At 38.1% G+C, this 23,289-nt stretch overlaps 1 protein-coding gene across 4 annotated transcripts in view; it reads left to right on the top strand.

The window, feature by feature from the left end:
- The window catches only part of LOC133539866 (sodium bicarbonate cotransporter 3-like), a 95,890-nt gene that overhangs the window by 58,488 nt on the left and 14,113 nt on the right, over positions 1-23,289 (top strand). For 3 of the 4 annotated variants that reach the window (XM_061882130.1, XM_061882134.1, XM_061882133.1), the window contains 16 exons: positions 5,693-5,808; positions 6,748-6,905; positions 8,389-8,476; positions 10,963-11,109; positions 11,587-11,693; positions 12,845-13,019; positions 13,703-13,836; positions 13,977-14,222; positions 16,406-16,511; positions 16,673-16,834; positions 18,968-19,081; positions 19,199-19,360; positions 21,598-21,849; positions 21,918-21,986; positions 22,059-22,232; positions 22,714-22,851. In XM_061882130.1, coding sequence (XP_061738114.1) covers positions 5,693-5,808; positions 6,748-6,905; positions 8,389-8,476; positions 10,963-11,109; positions 11,587-11,693; positions 12,845-13,019; positions 13,703-13,836; positions 13,977-14,222; positions 16,406-16,511; positions 16,673-16,834; positions 18,968-19,081; positions 19,199-19,360; positions 21,598-21,849; positions 21,918-21,986; positions 22,059-22,232; positions 22,714-22,851 — 2,348 coding nt within the window. The remainder of the gene's footprint in view (positions 1-5,692; positions 5,809-6,747; positions 6,906-8,388; positions 8,477-10,962; positions 11,110-11,586; positions 11,694-12,844; positions 13,020-13,702; positions 13,837-13,976; positions 14,223-16,405; positions 16,512-16,672; positions 16,835-18,967; positions 19,082-19,198; positions 19,361-21,597; positions 21,850-21,917; positions 21,987-22,058; positions 22,233-22,713; positions 22,852-23,289) is intronic. The other variant, XM_061882131.1, reaches the window with a different exon arrangement.

Consider the following 23,289-nt stretch of genomic DNA (forward strand, 5'->3'; position numbering starts at 1 on the left):
CATTACTTTATTTAATGTACAATTACAGGTAATTAATCATTTAAATAATTATTACTAGTAATATTCAATTGATTTGATAACTTTAATAATTCATGATTTATTTAAATAATTGATTAACCTGTTTACGCACTTCATGAATTTATTTTGTCGGTCAAACTCACCCATTAAAGTCAACGAGCGAGGCTAACAGGAATCTACTTAATTCCGCCCTTTCAGGCCAAAATAGAACTGCACTCATCTGCTTCTTTGATCGAACTTCCATTGACAAGTGGAAGTGCCGGGAAACCAATCAGGTGTTAGGAACGGCCCACTGACTTTGACAGATAAAATATATTCATGAAATGCTGCTGAAATGGAGATGACCAAGTATTGTATTATTGGTTTATATTGGTAGTGCAGCGTATACTGTAACTGCGCCTGGTAACATTTAATATATACCTCAGGAAAAAAAAAATTAATAAATGTTTCTGTCACCTTAGCTTTATTATGGCTGTAGAGATGTTGACAAACCACATTTGCTGTTGCCTGCCACGTGAACGCAAACTGTTGCGTAAAAGAGGGAGCTAGACAGTGTGGTCTTTGACGGCATTATCTCAAACAACTGTTAATTGATTGGGGCGGTATCGCTCGGTTGGTAGAGCGGCCGTGCCAGCAACTTGAGGGTTGCAGGTTCGATCCCCGCTTCCGCCATCCTAGTCACTGCCGTTGTGTCCTTGGGCAAGACACTTTACCCACCTGCTCCCAGTGCCACCCACACTGGTTTAAATGTAACTTAGATATTGGGTTTCACTATGTAAAGCGCTTTGAGTCACTAGAGAAAAAGCGCTATATAAATATAATTCACCTAATTATTCCCCAGGCTGCTCAAAAGAAACCAAATTTGGAAAACATGTCATTCTGATTTTATACGTACTCTAGGGCCTCTGTGACTTTATTTATTTATTACAAGCTGGTTGGTCCTTGGAAATATTGTTTACTATTGAAATGATAGACTTGTTACATCCATATCTGAATATTGTATTATGTAGAATGGGAAACATTTCTTATACTTTTTAGGTCTGTTCAGTTTTTAGTGTGAACATGCTTGATTACCTTTCATTCGGAGTATCTGCAGTTATAACGGACATTGCATCATGTTGTACCATGCACATTCCCTTCATCAGCTCTTAAATTGTTATATGACAACATTCCTTTACCCAGTCAAAGGTTGAAGTTGGCATGCTGTGTGCAAACATAGCTTGGCATGGACATGAGAGTAGATTGGCTTTCATGGTCCTTTACGAGCAATCACAATACAGCCAAGGGAGACTTTTATTTCCTCCTCGTCGGTTTATTATTAGACAGTGTTTGCGTGCGTAGATCTGTTCTAGGCACGTGCTGGGAATGGCTCCATATCAGTGTGGGACATTTAGAACTGGCTATCACTTGTTGAACCTGCGAGGTTGTTTGAAAGGGTCATCTTATTATAGCTGCTAAGCTTCTGTAATTGTACCCCCTTTTCAAGTTGGATGTATATTTGTTTCTTTCACAAGAGTCAAGTGGCTTGACTTAAGTGTGGAGGTTACCTCACTTGAATGAGATTATCAAGCTGTAATCATTAGTCTAATTGGTGTGCCCTGCTGAATGTTGAAATCCTTAAATAGCTAGTAACAAGTTCCTGTACGTTTAGCAGAGAGTAGTCATTGAGTCTGTGGCAGGTTACATCAGTCGACAGTTTGGTTTTCTTAACATGAGTGTTGCTAATATAAGAGGTCTATGTATGAGCTCTGTTCCAACGATGGCAATTTTCATTAATCCAAATTAAGTGTTAGTGGGAACTTATGCAGTACCTAAATTACTACCCAAGTCACTCAGTGTGCACAGAAAACATGAAGGACATGCATGCATACAAAACCATAACAAAAATATCAAGAAAATTATTTTTGAAGGGAGAGGCAGGCATATTTGAGTTTGAGTTTGAGTTTGAGTTTATTTCGAACATGCAAGCATACAACATGATACATCACAATTTCCAGTTTCTCTTTCCAACATGTTCGAAAAGGAGGAGGAAGAAGCAGAGCTTATTTAATCCTACCCCTTTTCTTTACATAACAGTTGCTAAAACTTTTGTTCACTTCCTGTTCTCAATGTATTCACAATGTATACTCCATAAGTAATAAGTAATCACAATACAAATAAATAAATAAATAAATAATTGCTCAAATTTTAATCCATACGATGAGATAAGTCAGATTATTTTGAAAATGAATGTGTGAGTAAAATCAGAATGTTTATCATAGTTCTTCATTTTTGTACTTTGTGAACACTTCCAGTTTGAAGAGTTTCTTGAAATGGATCATATTAGTACATTGTTTGATTGCTTTGCTTAATCCATTCCATAATTTAATTCCACATACTGATATACTGAAGGTTTTAAGTGTTGTACGTGCATACAAATGTTTTAAATTACATTTTTCTCTAAGATTATATTTCTCTTCTTTTGTTGAGAAGAATTGTTGTATATTCTTGGGAAGCAGGTTATAGTTTGGACAAATATGGAAAAATATGTGTCAGTAATGAGACCACTACACTACGCCAAAAAAACGGAAATGCTGATTATCGGTCCTGCTAGACACCGAACTCTATTTAATAATACAACTCTAACATTTGACAACCAAATAATTAAACAAGGCGACACGGTAAAGAATCTGGGTATTATCTTCGACCCAACTCTCTCCTTTGAGGCACACATTAAAAGCGTTACTAAAACGGCCTTCTTTCATCTCCGTAATATCGCTAAAATTCGCTCCATTCTGTCCACTAAAGACGCTGAGATCATTATCCATGCGTTTGTTACGTCTCGTCTCGACTACTGTAACGTATTATTTTCGGGTCTCCCCATGTCTAGCATTAAAAGATTACAGTTGGTACAAAATGCGGCTGCTAGACTTTTGACAAGAACAAGAAAGTTTGATCACATTACGCCTGTACTGGCTCACCTGCACTGGCTTCCTGTGCACTTAAGATGTGACTTTAAGGTTTTACTACTTACGTATAAAATACTACACGGTCTAGCTCCATCCTATCTTGCCGATTGTATTGTACCATATGTCCCGGCAAGAAATCTGCGTTCAAAGGACTCCGGCTTATTAGTGATTCCCAAAGCCCAAAAATAGTCTGCGGGCTTTAGAGCGTTTTCCGTTCGGGCTCCAGTACTCTGGAATGCCCTCCCGGTAACAGTTCGAGATGCCACCTCAGTAGAAGCATTTAAGTCTCACCTTAAAACTCATTTGTATACTCTAGCCTTTAAATAGACTCCCTTTTTAGACCAGTTGATCTGCCGTTTCTTTTCTTTTTCTTCTATGTCCCACTCTCCCTTGTGGAGGGGGTCCGGTCCGATCCGGTGGCCATGTACTGCTTGCCTGTGTATCGGCTGGGGACATCTCTGCGCTGCTGATCCGCCTCCGCTTGTGATGGTTTCCTGCTGGCTCCGGTGTGAACAGGACTCTCGCTGCTGTGTTGGATCCGCTTTGGACTGGACTCTCGCGACTGTGTTGGATCCATTGTGGATTGAACTCTCACAGTATCATGTTAGACCCGCTCGACATCCATTGCTTTCCTCCTCTCTAAGGTTCTCATAGTCATCATTGTCACCGACGTCCCACTGGGTCATTATTGTCACCGATGTCCCACTGGGTGTGAGTTTTCCTTGCCCTTATGTGGGCCTACCGAGGATGTCGTGGTGGTTTGTGCTGCCCTTTGAGACACTAGTGATTTAGGGCTATATAAGTAAACATTGATTGATTGATTGATTGATACACTGCTTTGTTGTAACTTTGAATTTCCTGGTAGCATATCCTTTCATATGTTCAAGAATCTTTTATCCTTGATGGTGGTCGCGGCCTTTGAACGTTTGATCGTGCCAGCATTGTTTGGCATTTCTAGACTTTCTGAGCACATCTAATTTCACATCACTTTTCACTTTCCCTTTCTTTGATGCACCGCCATTAGAAAGAGTCTGGTGGAGTGCGTACAGAACCTTGAAAATTAACAATGATTGCCTGTAAAAACTTTTTCAGCATTGTATAGTATTTAAAAAAGCTGTTATGGGGCATGTACAGTGCGTGTTTACATGTTCCTTGAAATTTCATTAATCACACAGTCATATTCCAAATTAACAGTATAAGCATGTCCATTTTTAGAAGATAAACCAAGTTTTTCTTTTAGCAGTCAGTCATACAATTTCTGTTATGTATCTTGCACCAACATCTGCTACGTCATCACTGTTGAAAAGGATGTTGTAGGTGGGCATTCCAGGGTTTAGCCTCCCTGAATGAAGATCTTTAGAGGATGCAACCTAGGCTAATCCCTCTCTTATTTCTAGAGGCTTTGTCAGGTATGTGAGCAATCAGGATCCCGTTCACTGGCCACATCTCCCAAGCATCTACATACTTTAGTTCTGGGCACATTACAAGGATATGAACTGCATGCTGGCAGAAATGACACATTTGCTCTAAGTACATTTGAATTGGCCGTGGATGACTTTCTATGTTAGTTTTTATGATCGGTGTATGTTGATGTAGTTACCTGTAAATGGAGCAGAAATAATATTGATTGGTAAAAGAACGGTTACTAAGTCACACTCAGAATAGTGTTTTTACTCTGTGGTTTAAATGCTTGATCTCATTTCCTATTCCATTATTATCCACATGTTCGAGACCACAGTGCTAGCGTTTCCTGTGTTTGCCTAATACGTGTTTTTTTTTTTAAATCTTCAAATACTAAAGGTCATGTTTTTTTGCAGAAAGAAATATGATTCAAAAGTTTTTTCATATTTTTGAATAGGCTGCGATTTGTTTTCATTTTTGTCTCATATTTAGAATGGCATATTTCAATACCATTTTTTATTTTAATTTTATTTTTTTTCAATACCATTTTTTTAAAAAAGTTACTTGTTAACCGAACCAAGTAGTGGAGAGTAAAGCTGTGATTTGTAAATTTTTCAAGTGTGCATGGGACTAGCTTTGAGTGCTTACAGCCCCTGGTTCTACGAATGCATTCTGCTCGGATTTTGGATCAACATTTGCAGTAAAATTTACTTTTGTAATGCACAAATTAAGTCCAGCTGCAGTAACATTTATTTTCTGTTTTTAATTACCATACTGTAATTTGCTTATGACAAATGAAGTTAACAAGCTAAAATAGTCAGAGAGTTGTGGTTCCTCACAGAATTGACGTCACATGCTTAACCCTAACGGAAAGTTATAAAAGCAGGGATGTCCAAAGTGTGCTGCCCAGGGGCCATTTGTGGCCAAAATGGAAAAATAGAGCAAAAGGCACAATGTAACAAGAAAATAATGACATTTTGATATGAGTATCTATAAAAAACATGTTTTTCTTTAAATACATTTGCATATACACATATAAAAGTAGGTATAACCTTCTTCAAGGTTATGAAGATCTGGCAACCCATGTTAATGTGAGGTCTGGACAGGGTTTAAATGAGCTTTCAGTATTAAGTATGTATGAGATGTGGGGTTTATGTGTTTAATAGGAAACATATTGTCAATCAGTAAAATGAATAATGAAATACAATTTAAAGAAAAGCTGTGAATTGTAGTTTATAATAGATCTGCAAATTGACTGATATGCCAGACCTATCCTCACAATGCCTCAAGTTTGATTACCTGTGTATGCTCCTCTTCTCTCTCAGGACCCCTGGTGCATCCGAGCTCGGTTCCAAATTACCTGGACGGTGATAAGGCAGTGGAGCGGCGGCCTTCCAAAGTTGGGGTCAGTAGAGAAAGCAGCAGTGTCGACTTCAGCAAGGTAACCTAACCATAGTGCTGAGCAGTGGGTGGGCCCATGACTACATGACTGGACTTCCATAGGCATTGTGTTTCACTTTCCTTCATTACGGGTAACATCTAAATTGTCCTTTTGGGCTCTGAAACTCATGCAGTCATCACTCTGCCTGTCAAGGAAATCCAAGTAAAAGTCTTAAGTTTTGGAAATGTTCTGCTTTGCATGGTCTCCATCTCAGCATTTCTATTCCTCCTCCACAAAGCTGGAAAGCTTGCTTACAAGCTGCCATTTGTGGTTTATAAAACCACCCATTATGTCCGCCAAAAAAAACCTGCACTGTTTATGAGTCATAGTGTACAAAAAAGGATGAAGGCACAGACTCGGATCTGTGAAGCATTCCACACAGGACATATTTAAGTGCCATGGTAGGAAAAGCGTCACAGCTTTGGACAATCTTTGCTCAGTACTCTGTAGGTGTTGATCTACAACTTTATCAGAAGAAGTTGGGTTACAAAACATTAAAGAAAGCTGTGATTTTTCGTATACTTTAACAGTAACTGTCAATTCTATCGGCACATGTAATATGCTAATTACTATAGCCGCTCGTTCAGCATTTAAACAGCCTAGGGCACTGTATGGGGAAAATATGTGTATATATGTACTGTACATTCTGCCGGCATCCAGAAAAAAACAAGTCAAATGCAGCTAATTTGTATATATTCATGTATTTATTAGTTGGTCTCAGTCACTCAATCAAAGCAGCTTTTTATTTTTTTTATTTGTATTTTAATGAAACCTATTGTCCCAACTTTTTCTGATTTTAAATTTGTAGATATTAACTTTCCTCTTTTTCTACCTTATTATCTGCGCTCACTCTAACACCCCACTAATTTCACAGTTCTCCATCAATTTTATCAATTAGCATATCCGAATCACAAGTATTGTTGGTTTCATTTGTTTTAGGTGGACATGAATTTCATGAAAAAGATTCCCCCCGGTGCCGAAGCGTCCAATGTTCTGGTGGGAGAGGTGGATTTCTTGGAGAAACCCATAATTGCCTTTGTTCGCCTGTCCCCTGCGGTTCTTATCACTGGCCTTACTGAGGTTCCGGTGCCCACAAGGTATGAATAATACATTACCACGAAATCAACACGATTGTCTTTTTTTAAGTTTGTATCATTTTTAATCACTGAATGTTTTTTGTTAGCCAGCATTAATATTTTCTGTAACTGACCAAGTAGTTTAGCTTTACTTTTAAGTTATTTTGTATCTCAAAGAACAGCTGAACCCATACACAAATACATATTTGCAAAATATATATGTTTATAATATACATTTGTATGTATATTTTGGTCTAATATGAACACACTTTTTTGGAAATCCTTATGTTTAATTGCAGATAAATTTACAGTTTATAATCAAATTAAGTATTATCTAAATTTTGTATTCTGATTAATAACACTTCTGAATTTTGATTAATCACCACAAATCACTTCCTTGCATAATTTAAAATTAAAACACGGATAGTTTGGAACACATGCAATTTTATTGTCAACATGTCAGAACATATCAAGTGTTTCATTTGAATAAATACCATCTATTTGCGAAAACAATGGTAACTGTTTTATCTGAATCCTCATCAGGGTTTCTTCTGAAGCGAAATTTGCCACCGAGCACACTAATCTGAGTCTACTCACTCATCTTTGCAGTGGAATTGACTTGATCACTGACCGTATGATAACCAGGTTTAGACTCTATTTAGTCACCTATAATAGACCTATTATACACCTATAAAATATAAATTAAAACATTGTCCAGTTGATGGAATTGTAATCCTATTTGGACAGTGAAGTAGTTTATTTGATTTAGTAAATAGAGTAAACTGCTATACAAGTATACTCCCCGAGTCCTTCTTGTGAACACTCTGCCCGTGGGCTGTGTGAGGCCAGTAGCGCCGCCTTTTAGGTTACAATTTGCGTTTAAGGCCCCCTATCCCCCTTGATTAATTGACATTTATACATTATTAATGCGATTATTTTTTTGTGATTAATCCCATTTGTGAACTTTGACAGCCCTACTTTTAATTATTGTAAATGACTTGTTGTTAATGTATTACTATTTTACAACTTTTTAAATTGTTGTCGTTATTTTTTAAATTGTATTTATTTGTCCTTCACACTGCACATGCTTTACCCTTTCTTTTTTTTTTAAACACCTGATGTTTTGTTTTTGAGTATCTTCCTTTTGTGAACAACATTTAAACGATACGGTGTGAATAAACAATCAGTCATATAGATATGGTGAAAGGGTAAGATTACATAAAATGTAATCTTCCTACTCCATTTCAGACTTGAACCACTTGATGTTCCTTGAATTAACCTGTATGTCTGAAACAAATAAACCATGCCATACCAATAATATACATTACTGTATACAGTAATGGTTGGGCAGATGTACTTTTTTCCTTTTTATCTGATACTAATTATTTTCAGAAAAGATTGGATTATAGATTCAACATACAACAGAAGCCTTTACACACATATCTTAAAAACATGTTGTAATTTTTTTTTTTTTTTTTACAATGCTTGTGTGTTTTGCCCAAAGGTTTCTGTTCCTGCTTTTGGGTCCTCATGGAAAGGGTCCTCAGTACCATGAAATTGGCAGATCCATGGCCACTCTGATGACAGATGAGGTGCTTTTATATATACGTAGAATACATGATCAATAACTTATACTGTAATAGGGCTGCACTATTTTGAGGGAAAGAATTGCAATTTTTCTCTCCAAAATTACGATTGCAAATCCATTTGCAATTTTTATATCGTATACATATAAATGTAAAAAAACTGTTACATGTTACTATTAGACTGTCAACAAACATATTATTGTCTCAAGGATCCACACAGAACAACATGCACAAATTTAGCTTCAAAAATATTTGGCATTATGCAGACAGACTCAGTGCTTTTGTCTTCATCCTGCCCTTAAACTGAAGAAATAACCAACAAAAACTATACAGTGTTTCTAATGTAATATTTATCATTATATCTAATAATAATAATGCAAGTAACCATTTAGAAGGACATCAACTGTATAATTATTTGCCATCTCATTACTGTAGAATTATTTGCCATTTCACTGTAATTGGAAGGTAAATAATGTTTAGCTGTCCTTAATAAGTAAAAAATAAAATTGACTAATTTCTGTAAGCAAAAAATTAACTTAAATAAATATTGAACTAAAAATCTACTTTGGGTTTTCGCTAGTTCATCTTTATTGACAGCCTCATATTGCCCATACGGGTTGAAGCTGAAATATTTCCACAACAGGACATTTGGCTTTGTAATCATATTTCCCCCTTTTCAATTTGTGTTACTTTGTGGAACTTCTCACAAATGAGTCGCAAATAGGGAGGCGATGTCTGTGCTGCCTGTGTGTAAAGGCAAGCGGTTTTGCTCCCAGCCCACCAAAACAAAAATTATGAATAACTGAAAAAAGGGCTCACTCTGTGCAGTTAATTCTACTGTTAAATAAACAAGCTCAGTGCTAAGGGACACAGCCGTGTGTAAAGAGTGTATGGCCAACTCGGTTTCAGAGTTGGTCCCCAACAGGACATCTTGTCGTGAGGGACTTTTGACCAATCAGACTATGGCCAGACGATCTCTTACATGATTGGTCGAAAGCCCTTTACGGTCTACAGGCTGCCATGTCAGACAACAACCCGTAAATCGAGTTAACCATACTCTATATACGAGTGTGCTGAAGGCGATGCAGAGAGGGACATCTCTTTCTCCTTGTTTGAAATTGGAGATGAAGACAACAAACTCGCACGGACATAGTAATTTTTCAAAGCCGGCAAAGTATTTTGGCTTTATTTTTGTTTATTGTTCGATTGATTGACTTATCGGCCCAGGACTAGTCCCCGTTAAAACTTTTTCCATGGAACAAGTGGTGTTTGTTTGTTTTTAACATACTGGCTGGGTGCACTGCAGCGCACACAAACTTGATGTTTTTTAAAACACTTTTGATAGGCCAGGAGGCAAAGAACGGCATGATCAACAATTCTAATTGGCGAAAATGTCTGTCACTCAAATGCCAGTGACGGCGGACAAAAAAAAACCTTTGCTTCTTGCGGTTATTTATCGTACTAATTAAAACCTTGATGTGGATTTGGTGTTGATTAATTGTGCAGCCCGAACTTCTATTTACTGCACAACTAATAAGACTGTTTTGGACTTCAAGGAGCTTTTAGCTTCATTATTTGATTTGCAGTGGTACCTCGGTCTTTGTTATTTATCCGTTCCAAAGAGTTCATCCGAAATGTAATTTTACAAACACTGAATATTTTTTTTTACCATCAAAAATTTTGTAAAACCAGTAAATATGTTTCACATCCACAAATATACTCCATCACTACCTTTCTCTGGTGACAGTAATGATCTTTCCTCAGGTTCACCTACAGAAACCTTGTTTCGACTTTTCTTTCTCGACATCATGGGTGCCTAGACTTTTTGCTTCAAGGGCCAATTTGAAAATATGCCAATGGGTTGTGATTTTAAACATACAGCAGAACCGCGAGTAAGTATTTTAGCCCAATACAATATAAAGTATTAGATAGTAGGGATCGCTTTGTTCCATATTTGGCAACTAGTTAGCCTCATGGTCATGCAATCAATTGATTGTGTGAGCTTGAAAGAGGTCGGTATTGATATGTATTAAATTTGAGGCTGGCATTGCAACCGTCTGTGGCCACATGGTGGCTTTTTTCACCGCTGTACTTAATTAAAAAAAGCACATAGCCTTGTGTAACTGTTAGTTACGAATAACTACAAAGTCATCCAGTAAGTATGCCTTATAAAAGCGACAGCTGGAGGAGAATTACTTCCTGGTGGGGAGTTGAGAGCAGGCTTACGGGCACGTTCTGTAAAAAAAAAACAGGTTACAAACACAGTTAAGCTCTTAAATAACGCTACAAGAATGAGTCCAACATGTGGGATTTTTAGTTTGGGCCCTCAATTCCTCAGAATGATACGCAGACACAGTAGATTGTTTGGCCATACGATAACAAAGAGTGCAGGACAACCAAAACATATTCTTGGTAATCATTTTCATCGAAAACCAAAGTCCTTAATGTAATCAAATTGCCATATTTTTACTAATAAAATCTTCATTGTGTAGATTTTCCATGATGTGGCGTACAAGGCCAAAGACCGAACCGACCTTCTCTCTGGGATTGACGAGTTCCTTGATCAAGTGACTGTCCTTCCTCCTGGAGAGTGGGACCCCACGATCCGGATTGAGCCTCCAAAAAATGTACCATCTCAGGTGAGATTTTTTTCTACATGAAGTTCCTCTTATGGGTGTTTTGTTGGGTAAAGAATACCATAGGCTCACTTCCAATGAGCTGGTTTTGTTTTTTATTTACCTGATTAGCCTTTTGTTTTCCTTTAGTTGGCAAGTGTGCCAAAGTACAACACCGTTGTATATAAAGTGTTTGGCTAGTTAAATGTGACATCACTAAGCATCCATCCATCCATTTTGTACCGCTTTTCCTTCTTGGGGTCACGGGGGGGCTGGAGCCTATCCCAGCTGCAATTGAGCGGAATCAATTGGTTATGAATCTGGAAGGCAATTGGTTGGGAAAATAATATGATATTTGGAGCATTTTACATATGTTCAATGGTTTGGTTTTATTACCGTATACTCTTTAGTAATCATTTGCTCTTTGTGGATTTAATGTGTTCCGATATATCATAGTTAACCTTATGTGGCTTTATAGTCGTGAATTACTCTGACCTGCAGCTGAAGAGGAAAAGGCCATCCCATCCTAATGGCACCACATCTCCAGTTGGAGAACATGAAAACGAAGGGGACCACTATGCAGGACCGGAGCTTCAGAGGACTGGCAGGCAAGTCGAGTACATTTCTGGGGAACATTCTTATTCATGGTTATGGTTAAAGTTTATTTCGAACATGTACAAATATACAGATACAATTAGATACAGCTTATACATATTCTCATTTCTCTTTACAAAAGTCTCTCCGCAAAAGTTTGTCATTTACTGAGGAACACAAATGGACAGCAGTAAACACTGTTCACTAAAAGATGATCGAAATGTATGTGCTAAGCATATGAAAAAACTGCAATAAATATTTGACAAATCGTGTCCTCAATGATTTATTATTCTCATTTACAGTACTTCCCAAAAGTGGTTATACCCCATCTCGTTTCTTTCAAATCTTTTCATGAGGCTATCCTGAAGAAATCACACTTTAATATAGTATAAATGTAGTCAGTGAACAGCTTGTATAACTTTGTACATTGACTGTCCCCTTAAAATAACTCAACAAGGGCAGCCATTTATGTTTACACACTGAAGGAAAGTGAGTACACCCCTTAGGGGAAAGGACTGAAATTGGCCCACAGTGTCAACATTTATCTGACTACCATTTTTCCACTCTGGAGGGAAAATTACTAATTGGGTACAATTTGGATGTTTTAACTTTCACTGTACTCATTTTGTTTCCATCAGTTCATTTGAGACAACAGCAAATGTGCACTGTTTTGAAAGCTCTACACTGACTACTTTACAATGTATCATACTATATTTTTTCAGTGTTGTTCAATGAAAAGTATTATACAATATTTGTAGAAATGTGGGGGGTGTACTCACTTTTGTAACAAAAACTTCAGGAGGCTTATTAATTCAATTATTTCATATTGAAGTGAGCCAGCCATAAAGTTGAGCTTTATACAAACCGCAGCGCACATACTGTACATACTCTTGATACAGTGATTTACTTAAACTTTCACTCTGCTTTTCATCGTTGCTATGAATGGATTTTGGCTTGAGGAAGGCTTTGGGGGTCACAGCAGTGTACATAAATATGAGGTCCTAATTTAAAGAAAGCTGACGCCCGTTAGTTGGTTTTACATTCACACTCAATCCTTTTAGGCTGAAAAAAAATCTGTCCAAAAACAGACCAGTCCCATTTAAATTGTGTATTGCTTGCTGGGTAATTACTGTCTAATTAACTCTACCACTTTCCTTTTTTGTAGGATATTTGGCGGTCTCATATTGGATATTAAGCGGAAGGCCCCGTTTTACTGGAGTGACATCAGGGATTCCTTCAGCTTGCAGTGTCTAGCCTCCGTACTCTTCCTCTATTGTGCCTGCATGTCTCCTGTCATTACTTTCGGCGGTCTGCTTGGCGAGGCAACCAAAGGCAATATAGTGAGTTCAACAGATTACTAGTTGATATCGGTATATTTTGCAAAAGTGATAAATGCTCGAAACAATACTGCCATACCTGTATTTTTTATGTGCCGTTTGTTACGGCCATTTGCGGCCATGGCAGCATGAAGTCACCGGAGCTGAGGAACGGTTCAACACATAGAAAATGTCTTGCACGCGTCCTGTGTTGCTACCGCGCATTGCAGACACGACCCCCTGCCACATGCGCCTTTGCGCACAGCCGACATGGCCGCAACTAACCAGGCAGTTAAAAAGATTACACAGTTGTTGCTGCTACCTGCTAAGGCTAAAAAAAAAAAAGCTGATCTGATATGGACACCCATACCACAAATACACTTTTTTTTCTACCTTGTTCCCTTTTTTCCAACATGTATGTTCCTGTTTTATCTCAGAAGGGTTAAAGAAAAGAGCTGGTTTATGTTTATGTGACACTGTATAATGTAAGTAAACTGTGCAGCAAATAAGCTGTACAGTGATGGTACAATAGACAAGGATGAGCGTTTGCACAGCGTATTTGTGTATTTATTCAAAACTCTATGTTCAAGTCTGGTTTTCTTCTTTCATTCTCTCTCGCGTTCTCTCTCTCTCTGCGTATAGTCATTTTTCACGGTCTTTGTCCCTGTTGTATTCACTCCCTCCCTCCCTGTGTTTTGTTTCTACAGAGCGCCATTGAGTCTCTGTTTGGGGCATCCTTAACGGGAGTGGCATACTCTCTCTTTGCCGGCCAGCCCCTAACTATTCTTGGCAGCACTGGGCCTGTTTTAGTCTTTGAGAAGATCCTCTTTAAGTTCTGCGCGTAAGTCAAATCCAGTGAATTTTAAACATTATCTTTCTTTACGAGCAAACAACAGTCGGTACTCTTTATTGAGTTGAGTTTCCACCAATTGTTTATGTATCTCTTATTCTTTTTTTTATGTCATCCCCTCTTTACTCCAGGGACTATGGTCTGTCCTACTTGTCGTTACGAACTAGCATTGGTTTGTGGACAGCCTTCCTGTGTATTGTCCTGGTTGCCACAGATGCGAGCTCTCTGGTATGCTACATCACCCGCTTCACGGAGGAAGCTTTTGCAGCACTTATCTGCATTATTTTCATCTACGAGGCTCTTGAAAAGCTTTTCCATCTTGGAGAACACTACCCTGTCAATAGTCACAGCATCCTGGACAACCTCACATCATATTCGTAAGTGCTGGTATTGTACTTGCTGTTTGGTTTTATTCTGTTTTGTGAGTAGTTTCCAATGTAAAATTTTAAGAAAATAAAAATATTGACTTTAATACTGTAGTATCGATCATATACTGATACTACTCTTGGTATCGACACCACCAATTTATGGATTTATCCGTCTCCTTCTTACGTATTTGTTAGTGGTTGTGACAATGTTGACCGTTTCAATTTCCTGTTTATAGCTGCTTACTTTCTGCTGATCAAACAAATCAGAAGTCTTCATGGACCCACTAGCTGCGGAAGCTAACTCTCTAGTCAGCTAAACAGATTCAGTAACTCCACAGTGCCATTTTGGTGAATTCCCAAAACTGAAACGATAAAAAAATAATGCCATTGGAAGTTAGTAATACAAACACAGACATATTTTAACATATTTGCTAATGCTAACAAAGCTAGCTTAATTACATTACGATAGCACGTACAAATAAGCATGAAAGCCCTCCTACAGACATCACACATTGGATGGTTTAGTAAGTATACATTTTTTTAGTTATATTGTAAAACTTACAGACGCTGCTTTGAGTGATGACTGAGGAATCATTTTGAGCAGAAACAATATGAACGGTTATACTTCCGTTTCAAGGCCCAAAACAGAAAGGACAATTTCAAACCACCACACCTGCAGTGAGCAAACTCGTCCAAAACATGGCGCCATAGCACAAACATTAACACACCTTTTTTAGTGTCTCTGTTGGTCTAATATAAAAACTGTTGGATGAATATAAAACACTCCGGATGTCAGTCAGGAAAAAATCCTAAAATTAGTGGCACCGTTTTATAAGCCGCAGGGTTCTAATTATTGGAAAAAAGTAGTTGCTTTTAGTCCGGAAAATACATTAATGCTCTTATTTACATGACAGCATTTTAGTTTGTACACAGTCGGTGGAATACAGTGCTCTATCGATCACTACACCTCTGCGCAAAGACACACAAAAACACATGCTCGCACTCCCACCAGCAGACAGGAGGAGTGCATTGGAAAATAAGTTTGGTCAAACTGACTGCTGTCAATAAAAGAAACACTGAGTCTTTAGGGTTAGGGTTATCCAAAGTGTGGCCCATAGACAAGAGTGTTTCTCACAGATTTGGAGCTTTTTAGCAGCAATGGGGCGCTGGATGACGTCAATCTACCTTGACACAAAACTCAATATTTGTGTGTAGACGAGTAAAACGTATCTCGTGTTTTAAACTTTATCTTACAACAAAATATGAAATTATTGACTTGGGATTGCAAAAAGGAGTGTTATATACTATGGCTATCGCTGCCACATGTTTAAAGCGGCCACTCATTTTACATTACAAAGCATTTTTGTGACTCCATATAGCCGCCACCGATATCAAAATTTGCCATACCATGCCTCGTGAAATGTAATTTCTTAAGCGGCATTAGCGGTGACCGCAACGGGATCCCAACCAGGGGGTCGCGAGCAGCAGGACCATGCAGCCGCGCCGGGACTCGGTAAGTCTCACCGAAGCTCCCCTAAGCTGTGCGGAGTTGACTAATCCCCAAAAGTCTGGCCTGAATGGAAAACAGCATTCTATTCACGTGAACAACAATGAGCAGGCTTAAATTCAATGGCACTGTACAAGCTTGGAAAGCTTGCGAAACTGTATTTTAGAAACGGTTTACTACCATTCCGGATACATGCACATGTACATGTGTACGTACGTAATTGTTTGAAGGTAAACGTGTACCAAAAATCAAAAAGGGGGCCAACCTACGTCTTATTGACTACCTGTCCAAGGACACGGATCAAGAAATGTATTTTGCAGCACATGCACACACACAGTTCCCTGGAAGTTAAACGCTATCTACAGAACACACATTTAATGACAAGGCATTCAGATATTACTATAATGCAAATGTGAGCAAAGAGCGCCAAAAAACAAATAAATAAATACTAACAGATAGTATTTATATGGCTCCATTTAAATGCTATGCAATCCTTGGAAAGAAGTCTCTCCTGTAAGGGGCCTATGGCCTCAAGGTTTGAGAACCCCTGCTATCAGAATATCTACAGAGTTCTCACTCAAGCAATAACACATAATAATGTCTAGAAGCTTTCGCTGCAGGTTAAGTTTCAAATTGACTATGAAATATTAATCATTTTTCTATTTGTTTGTTTTTTTGTTTCCAGGTGTCAGTGCGCTCCGCCAGTTAACGCCTCAGCTCAGCTCTTGCAGACGTGGAACCAGTCAGAATACAGCCCGGACTCCATCCCCTGGAGCAGCCTCAATGTTTCGGTGAGATTGCTACACAGTGGCCTCCAGTGTCAAAATCAGTTAATTACACTGATGGCTCCATTTAAATGCTATGCAATCATCAATGTCCTACAGCATGTGTACCAAATGAGTCACATTATTTGCTTGTTTTGTTATTAAAAACAGTACTATGTCTTCCCTAGATGTGTAAAATGCTCCATGGAGATTTTGTGGGCACAGCCTGCAGTAACCATGGGCCCTACATCCCAGATGTCCTCTTCTGGTCCATCATTCTCTTCTTTACCACCTTCTTTTTGTCCTCTTTCCTCAAACAGTTCAAAACAGAGAGATATTTCCCCACCAAGGTTGGTACTACTCCTAATGTAGCATTATATACTGTTGTAAAAAAAACACATTATAGTCCCTATTCTGTTGTCTGAATTGTTTTGTTTTACTGTTAACACCAAAATCATCGGTGCATTCCATCTTTTGTTGGAGTGGTACCTCAGTTTTTGTTACTAATACGTTCCAAAAGGTCCAACAAAGACCAAATCGTACAAAAGTTGAAGCGGTCTGCCCATAAAAAAAATATGAATTGAATTAGTTTATGAAAAAATCTGAACAAACAATCAAACCAATAAAAGAATTAGTCTTTTGTCTAGATAAGTGTGACTGAAATGCTGTCAGCGTGAGAAGGAATCTTTTCCATGAATCACTCAACCACTCACTCTCTCCCCAAAAATGTCAAAATGGCCACTTGAGAACAAACTACAAAGTTAATGCTAAGTCCATGTTTTCCATGAATCACACCCCCCCCCCCCACCCCCACCCCTAAAAAATGTCAAAATGGCCACTTGAGAACAAACTACAAAGTTAATGCGAGTCAGGTCAACCCTTACAAACGCAGCACATATCATTGTTTTTGTCCTTTTTTTAATATTTTAAAACAGCCTCGAAACTGACAAATGGTACATGGTGATGGTTTCATGTAGGGGTGTAACGGTACACAAAAATTTTGGTTCGGTACGTACCTCGGTTTAGAAGTCACAGTTCGGTTCATGTTCGGTACAGTAAGAAAACAACAAAATATAAATGTTTTTGTTATTTATTTACCAAATTTGTAAACAATGGCTTTATCCTTTTAACATTGGGAACACTATAATAATTCTGCCCACGTTAATCCACATTAAACTTCCTCAAGTTGTTGCTTTGATTAAATAAAATGAAAAAACCTTTCTTCTACATATAAAAAGTGCAACAATAAACAGTTTCAAGTCAACTCATCATGCTGAATTTATTTCAGCATTTGGGAAGCCTGTAGTTGACTTTTATTATGTAAATGTTATATTTTTATCAACATGTGATAGCAGGGACCCTGCCATTCAAAACTAGGCTGTTACATTACTAATGATTAATGTAACTATTGCTGAAAAAATAGTACAATAGCAATAGGAGAGACTATTCATCCCTGAACACACGGGGGTTCAATGAAATAACAGACAGGGCTTTGCTGCCCCTAACACACACACACACACACACACACACACACACACACACACGCACAGCAAAATGAACTAATGTTACGCTAAAAGCTACTTAACCTTCACCTCAAGCCTATACTGTGAGCTAGCTGAGCTGCAGTTTGTTTGTAGAAGGTCAACGGGCTCATAGTGATGTTTGTAATAGTGACTAGGAAGTGTTTTTTATAATTTGGGGAGAGTACCCTGTCCGCTGCTTCCCTGCTAAACGAATATCTGCTCGACGCTGAAGCATTGACTACATCGCTCTGTATACGCACTGCTGATTGGCTTTTTATGTAACCAATCAGATGGTTGTGTGGGCGGGTCAATGCTTGCTGCTGAGACAGAGGCAGAAAGCAGGGCAGCTTGTGAAGACTTCTGCTTAAAAGCTCGTTCGGTACGCCTGCGTGCCGAACCAAAACCCCTGTACCGAAACGGTTCAATACAAATACACGTACCGTTAAACCCCTAGTTTCATGGAATATATGTTATTCTGGGGTGTTAAGAACAACAATGTACACCAAACAGAAAATGGTGACAGCAAAACAGTAACAACATCCGAACCATTAATTTTGTGAAGCTTTCCCCATCTATTCCAGAACAGTAAAAATATGACTGCAGTACAAAACTCATTTTATTATAACATATCATAGTGTACATGTAAAAAAAAAAGGTAAACTACACTAAATGATTGAAATGGGTAAATGAACATTTAACACAAAGACTTGAGTCACCAACACTTGGGATTTTTTGTTTGGGTACTGCATTCCGTGGACAAACTGACTACCATAATTTGTTAGGCGTAATGTTTGGCAGTACGATAACCGAGACAGAACTCTATAACTAGGGAATACTTATATGCAAAAAGTGGGGTGTACGACAACTAAAGCTATTATTGAATCAAATTGAGACCTTGTTGCAGATCAATGCTTTATTTCTCTATATGAAAAAAACACCTTTTTTATTTCTGTGTGCTAGGTGCGATCCACTATTAGTGACTTTGCTGTCTTTATAACTATCATGATCATGGTGTTGGTGGACTACCTAATGGGGATTCCCTCCCCTAAGCTAAATGTCCCTGATCGTTTTGAGGTAGGCATCCTTTCAAACATGTCTTTTTTCCAAGTGTGGCAAAATAAAACCTTATTTCTAAGCAAGCTCATTGCCTGAACAAATTGTAACACACTTCTGCTTTTTTTGTGTGTGCAGCCTACGTCAAAGAACAGAGGCTGGCTGATGGACCCTTTGGGAGAAAACCCTTGGTGGACACTGCTGGTGGCGGCACTTCCTGCCCTTCTGTGCACCATCCTCATCTTTATGGATCAACAGATCACTGCTGTCATCATCAACCGCAAAGAGCACAAGCTTAAGGTTAATCACGTGCACAAATCTGACTTGCAGATAATATCGGGATTGCTTGAATTATAGAATGCTGGAAACTCTTCATTCATGTAAACTACTTTTCTTTATTCAATCCCATGAACAGGAAATACTAAACATGGTTCGAGTTGCATATTCGTCTGTAACCCGGAACACAAAAACGGTTATCAACTTTCAGATCTTTTTTTTTTAACATTATTAGAGCCTTTGAAACATGAAATACACCCATATAATCATCATTACACTCTCTTTACCCAATTTACCATTTTTTTCAGAGTATAAGTCACACCTGACGAAAATGCATAATAAAGAAGGAAAAAAACATAAGTCTCACTAGAGTATAAGTCACATTTTTTGGGGGAAATTTATTTGATAAAACCCAACACCAAGAATAGACATTTGAAAGGCAATTTAAAATAAATAAAGAATAGAGAACAACAGGCTGAATAAGTGTACGTTATATGACGCATAAATAACCAACTGAGAAGGTGCCTGGTATGTTAACATAACATATTATGGTAAGAGTCATTCAAATAAGTATAACATATAGAACATGCTATACGTTTACCAAACAATTTGTCACTCCTAATTGCTAAATCCGATGAAATCTTGTACGTCTAGTCTCTTACGTGAATGACCTAAATAATATTTGATTTTTTATGGTAATGTATTAATAATTTCACACATAAGTCGCACCTGAGGATAAGTCGCACCCCTGGCCAAACTATGAAAAAAACTGCAAATTACAGTCCGAAAAATAAGATAGTAACCTTGAGTGTGTTCTACTAAAGATTGCCGTACTCACTGGTAGAGGATCCTACAAGTGTCATTGCTATGGCAGTTCCCCAGCTACTAAAACATGGCCACTACTCGGAAATACTTCATATCCTGGGTAATTCCTCCAAGTTAGGACTGGGTTTCATGTTCTAAAACAGGGGTGCCCACACTTTTTCTGCAGGCGAGCTACTTTTCAATTGACCAAATCGAGGGGATCTACCTAATTCACATATATCATTTATATTTATTTATTTATGAAAGAGACGTTTTTGTTAACAAGTTAAATGTGTTTAATGATAATATAAGCATGTGTACCACATATAGATGTCTTTCTTTCACGAAGACAAGAATATAAGTTGGTGTATTACCTGATTCTGAGGACTTGCATTGATTGGAATCAGACAGTAGTGATGATAACGCCCACATTTTTGAATGGAGGAGAAAAATAGTCCTCCTTTCTGTACAATACCACATGAAAGCGGTTGGTTTTTGGCATCTTATTTACACTTTTTGGCATCTTATTTACACATTTACATCTTACACTTTACAAAAAAAACATTGGCGGCAAATTCCGTAGCTTGCTTGATTGACATTCACGGCACCCGAAGGTCTTGTGAGATGACGCTGGCTGCTGCGAGATAATTATTATAAAAAAATGACCGAGAAGTAGGCGAGAAACACTTTTTATTTCAACAGACTCTCGCGTTGTACCTGCCATCAAAACTCTAAAGGCTGACTGCACATTTCCTATCTTCACAATAAAAGCCCTGCTTCATGCTGTCTGCGCTAACAAAATAAGAGTCTCGGAAAGGTGGCGTGCACAAGCGATCGCTCGGAAAGCTGGCATGCACAAGCGATCACTAGTGCACGCCAGCTTTCCGAGACTCATTTGTAGTGGTCTTTCTTGAACTATTTGGAAAAAAAAGATGTAAAAATAACTAAAAACTTTTTGAAAAATAAACAAGTGATTCAGTTATAAATAAAGATTTCTACACAGAAGTAATCTTCAATTTAAAGTTCCCTCTTTGGGGATTGTAATAGAGATCCATCTGGATTCATGAACTTAATTCTAAACATTTCTTCACAAAAAAAGGAATCTTTAACATCAATATTTATGGAACATGTCCACAAAAAATCTAGCTGTCAACACCAAATATTGCATTGTTGCATTTCTTTTCATAGTTTATGAACTTACATTCATATTTTGTTGAAGTATTATTCATTAAATATATTTATAAGGGATTTTTGAAATGTTGCTATTTTTGGAATATTTTTTTAAAATCTCACGTACCCCCTTGGCATACCCTCAAGTACTCCCAGGGGTACTTGAAGAACCACTGGCTTAAATGACATATCTAATGACGGCATAAGACGTTTGCACAGCACCATATACAGTATGCTCTGGAAATATGAGACTTGATGTCCCACCCAATTGTCTCTCAAACCTACAGAAAGGCTGCGGCTATCACCTGGACTTACTGATCGTGGCAGTAATGCTGGGCGTGTGTTCTATTATGGGCCTGCCCTGGTTCGTGGCTGCTACTGTCCTCTCCATTTCGCACGTCAACAGCCTGAAGGTGGAATCCGGCTGCTCTGCTCCCGGAGAACAGCCAAAGTTTCTAGGTATCCGGGAGCAGCGGGTCACTGGATTCATGATATTTATCCTCATGGGCTGCTCCGTTTTCATGACATCAGCGCTTAAGGTGAAGGGAAAATGACTAGCCCAACTGTGGATTTGCTTGTATTGTTAGATGACTTTTGCTCGTTGTAGTTCATTCCGATGCCAGTGCTGTATGGAGTCTTTCTCTACATGGGCGCCTCCTCTCTGAAAGGCATCCAGGTAAGTATTGTGTCTTAAAACGCAAACGTTTTAAAATATTTTATACTCAGCATTGCTTTATTTCTTCTACAGTTCTTTGACAGAATAAAACTGTTCGGCATGCCTGCCAAGCACCAGCCTGACCTTATTTACCTGCGCTATGTTCCTTTGTGGAAAGTCCATATCTTCACGCTGGTGCAGCTCACTTGTCTGGTGCTTCTCTGGGTCATCAAGGCCTCTGCTGCAGCGGTCGTCTTCCCCATGATGGTAGGGAAGTCCCAATTAAGTCAACAAATACAGTATTTCCCAAATGCTCAATTATTTATTGCGGCCGACCTTGTTTAAATTTGGACTGCTACAAATAGTTTAGGTGGCAGTATGGCGTGTAATTTTGCTTCCGAACACATTTCATACATGAGACTTTGGGATCAGCCCAACATTTGACCAGCGGGAATCATGAATAGCAACCGCACTAAGAAGACAGAAAAGTTTTTTTTTTTTGTAGGCTCATGACATTGTGACCGTAATAAAACAAAACAAAAACAAAAATAGTGCACAAAAGCATAATCTAACAAAAGCTAACCGATTATACTAACTAATAATAACACAAAACTTGTACCTCTTTTTTTTTTTTTAGCCTTTTTAAAAAAAGGATATACACATGGCCAACCATACAAATTAGTGATTTATAATTTATGTATTATTGTACTGAAATGTGCTTCCTTGTAAAACTATTCATTCTTTACAGGTTCTAGCGCTGGTCTTTATCCGAAAGCTTCTAGATTTCTTTTTCACAAAGAGAGAGCTAAGCTGGCTAGATGACTTGATGCCGGAGAGCAAGAAGAAAAAAGAAGATGACAAGAAAAAGAAAGCGCGTGCAAAGCTGGTACTTTTAAAATTGCTGTTTAATTTTTGTCTCAATGTTTTGTTTTTTATCGGATGGTTGTTCAAATTCCCCAGATACTGTAACAGGTTGTCAATCAAGACTCCAGTTGAAGTCCTTTTACTTCAAGCAATGTAAAATTGGACGTACAGCAACAAAGTATGTCAAAATTACTTAGCAAATAACTTATCTGATATTCAACATAAAAGAAATGCATTAAAACTAATGCACTTGCTCAATGCTAATTTATATTGGATACAACAAATGTATGTTATTGGTTATCGCGGTCAATTTGAACACCTCTAAAATGGACAATCAGGACTGCAACTATGATGCACATTATGGTCAGACACTTGATGTGTAATAAATACAGTACTTACAGGCAAACACTTTGCAGGGCTCAACAACAGACAGGAGTGGCACATTAAATTAAATGGTAGC

This window comes from Nerophis ophidion, linkage group LG21 (genome assembly GCF_033978795.1).
Source record: "Nerophis ophidion isolate RoL-2023_Sa linkage group LG21, RoL_Noph_v1.0, whole genome shotgun sequence".
NCBI classification, from domain to species: domain Eukaryota; kingdom Metazoa; phylum Chordata; class Actinopteri; order Syngnathiformes; family Syngnathidae; genus Nerophis; species Nerophis ophidion.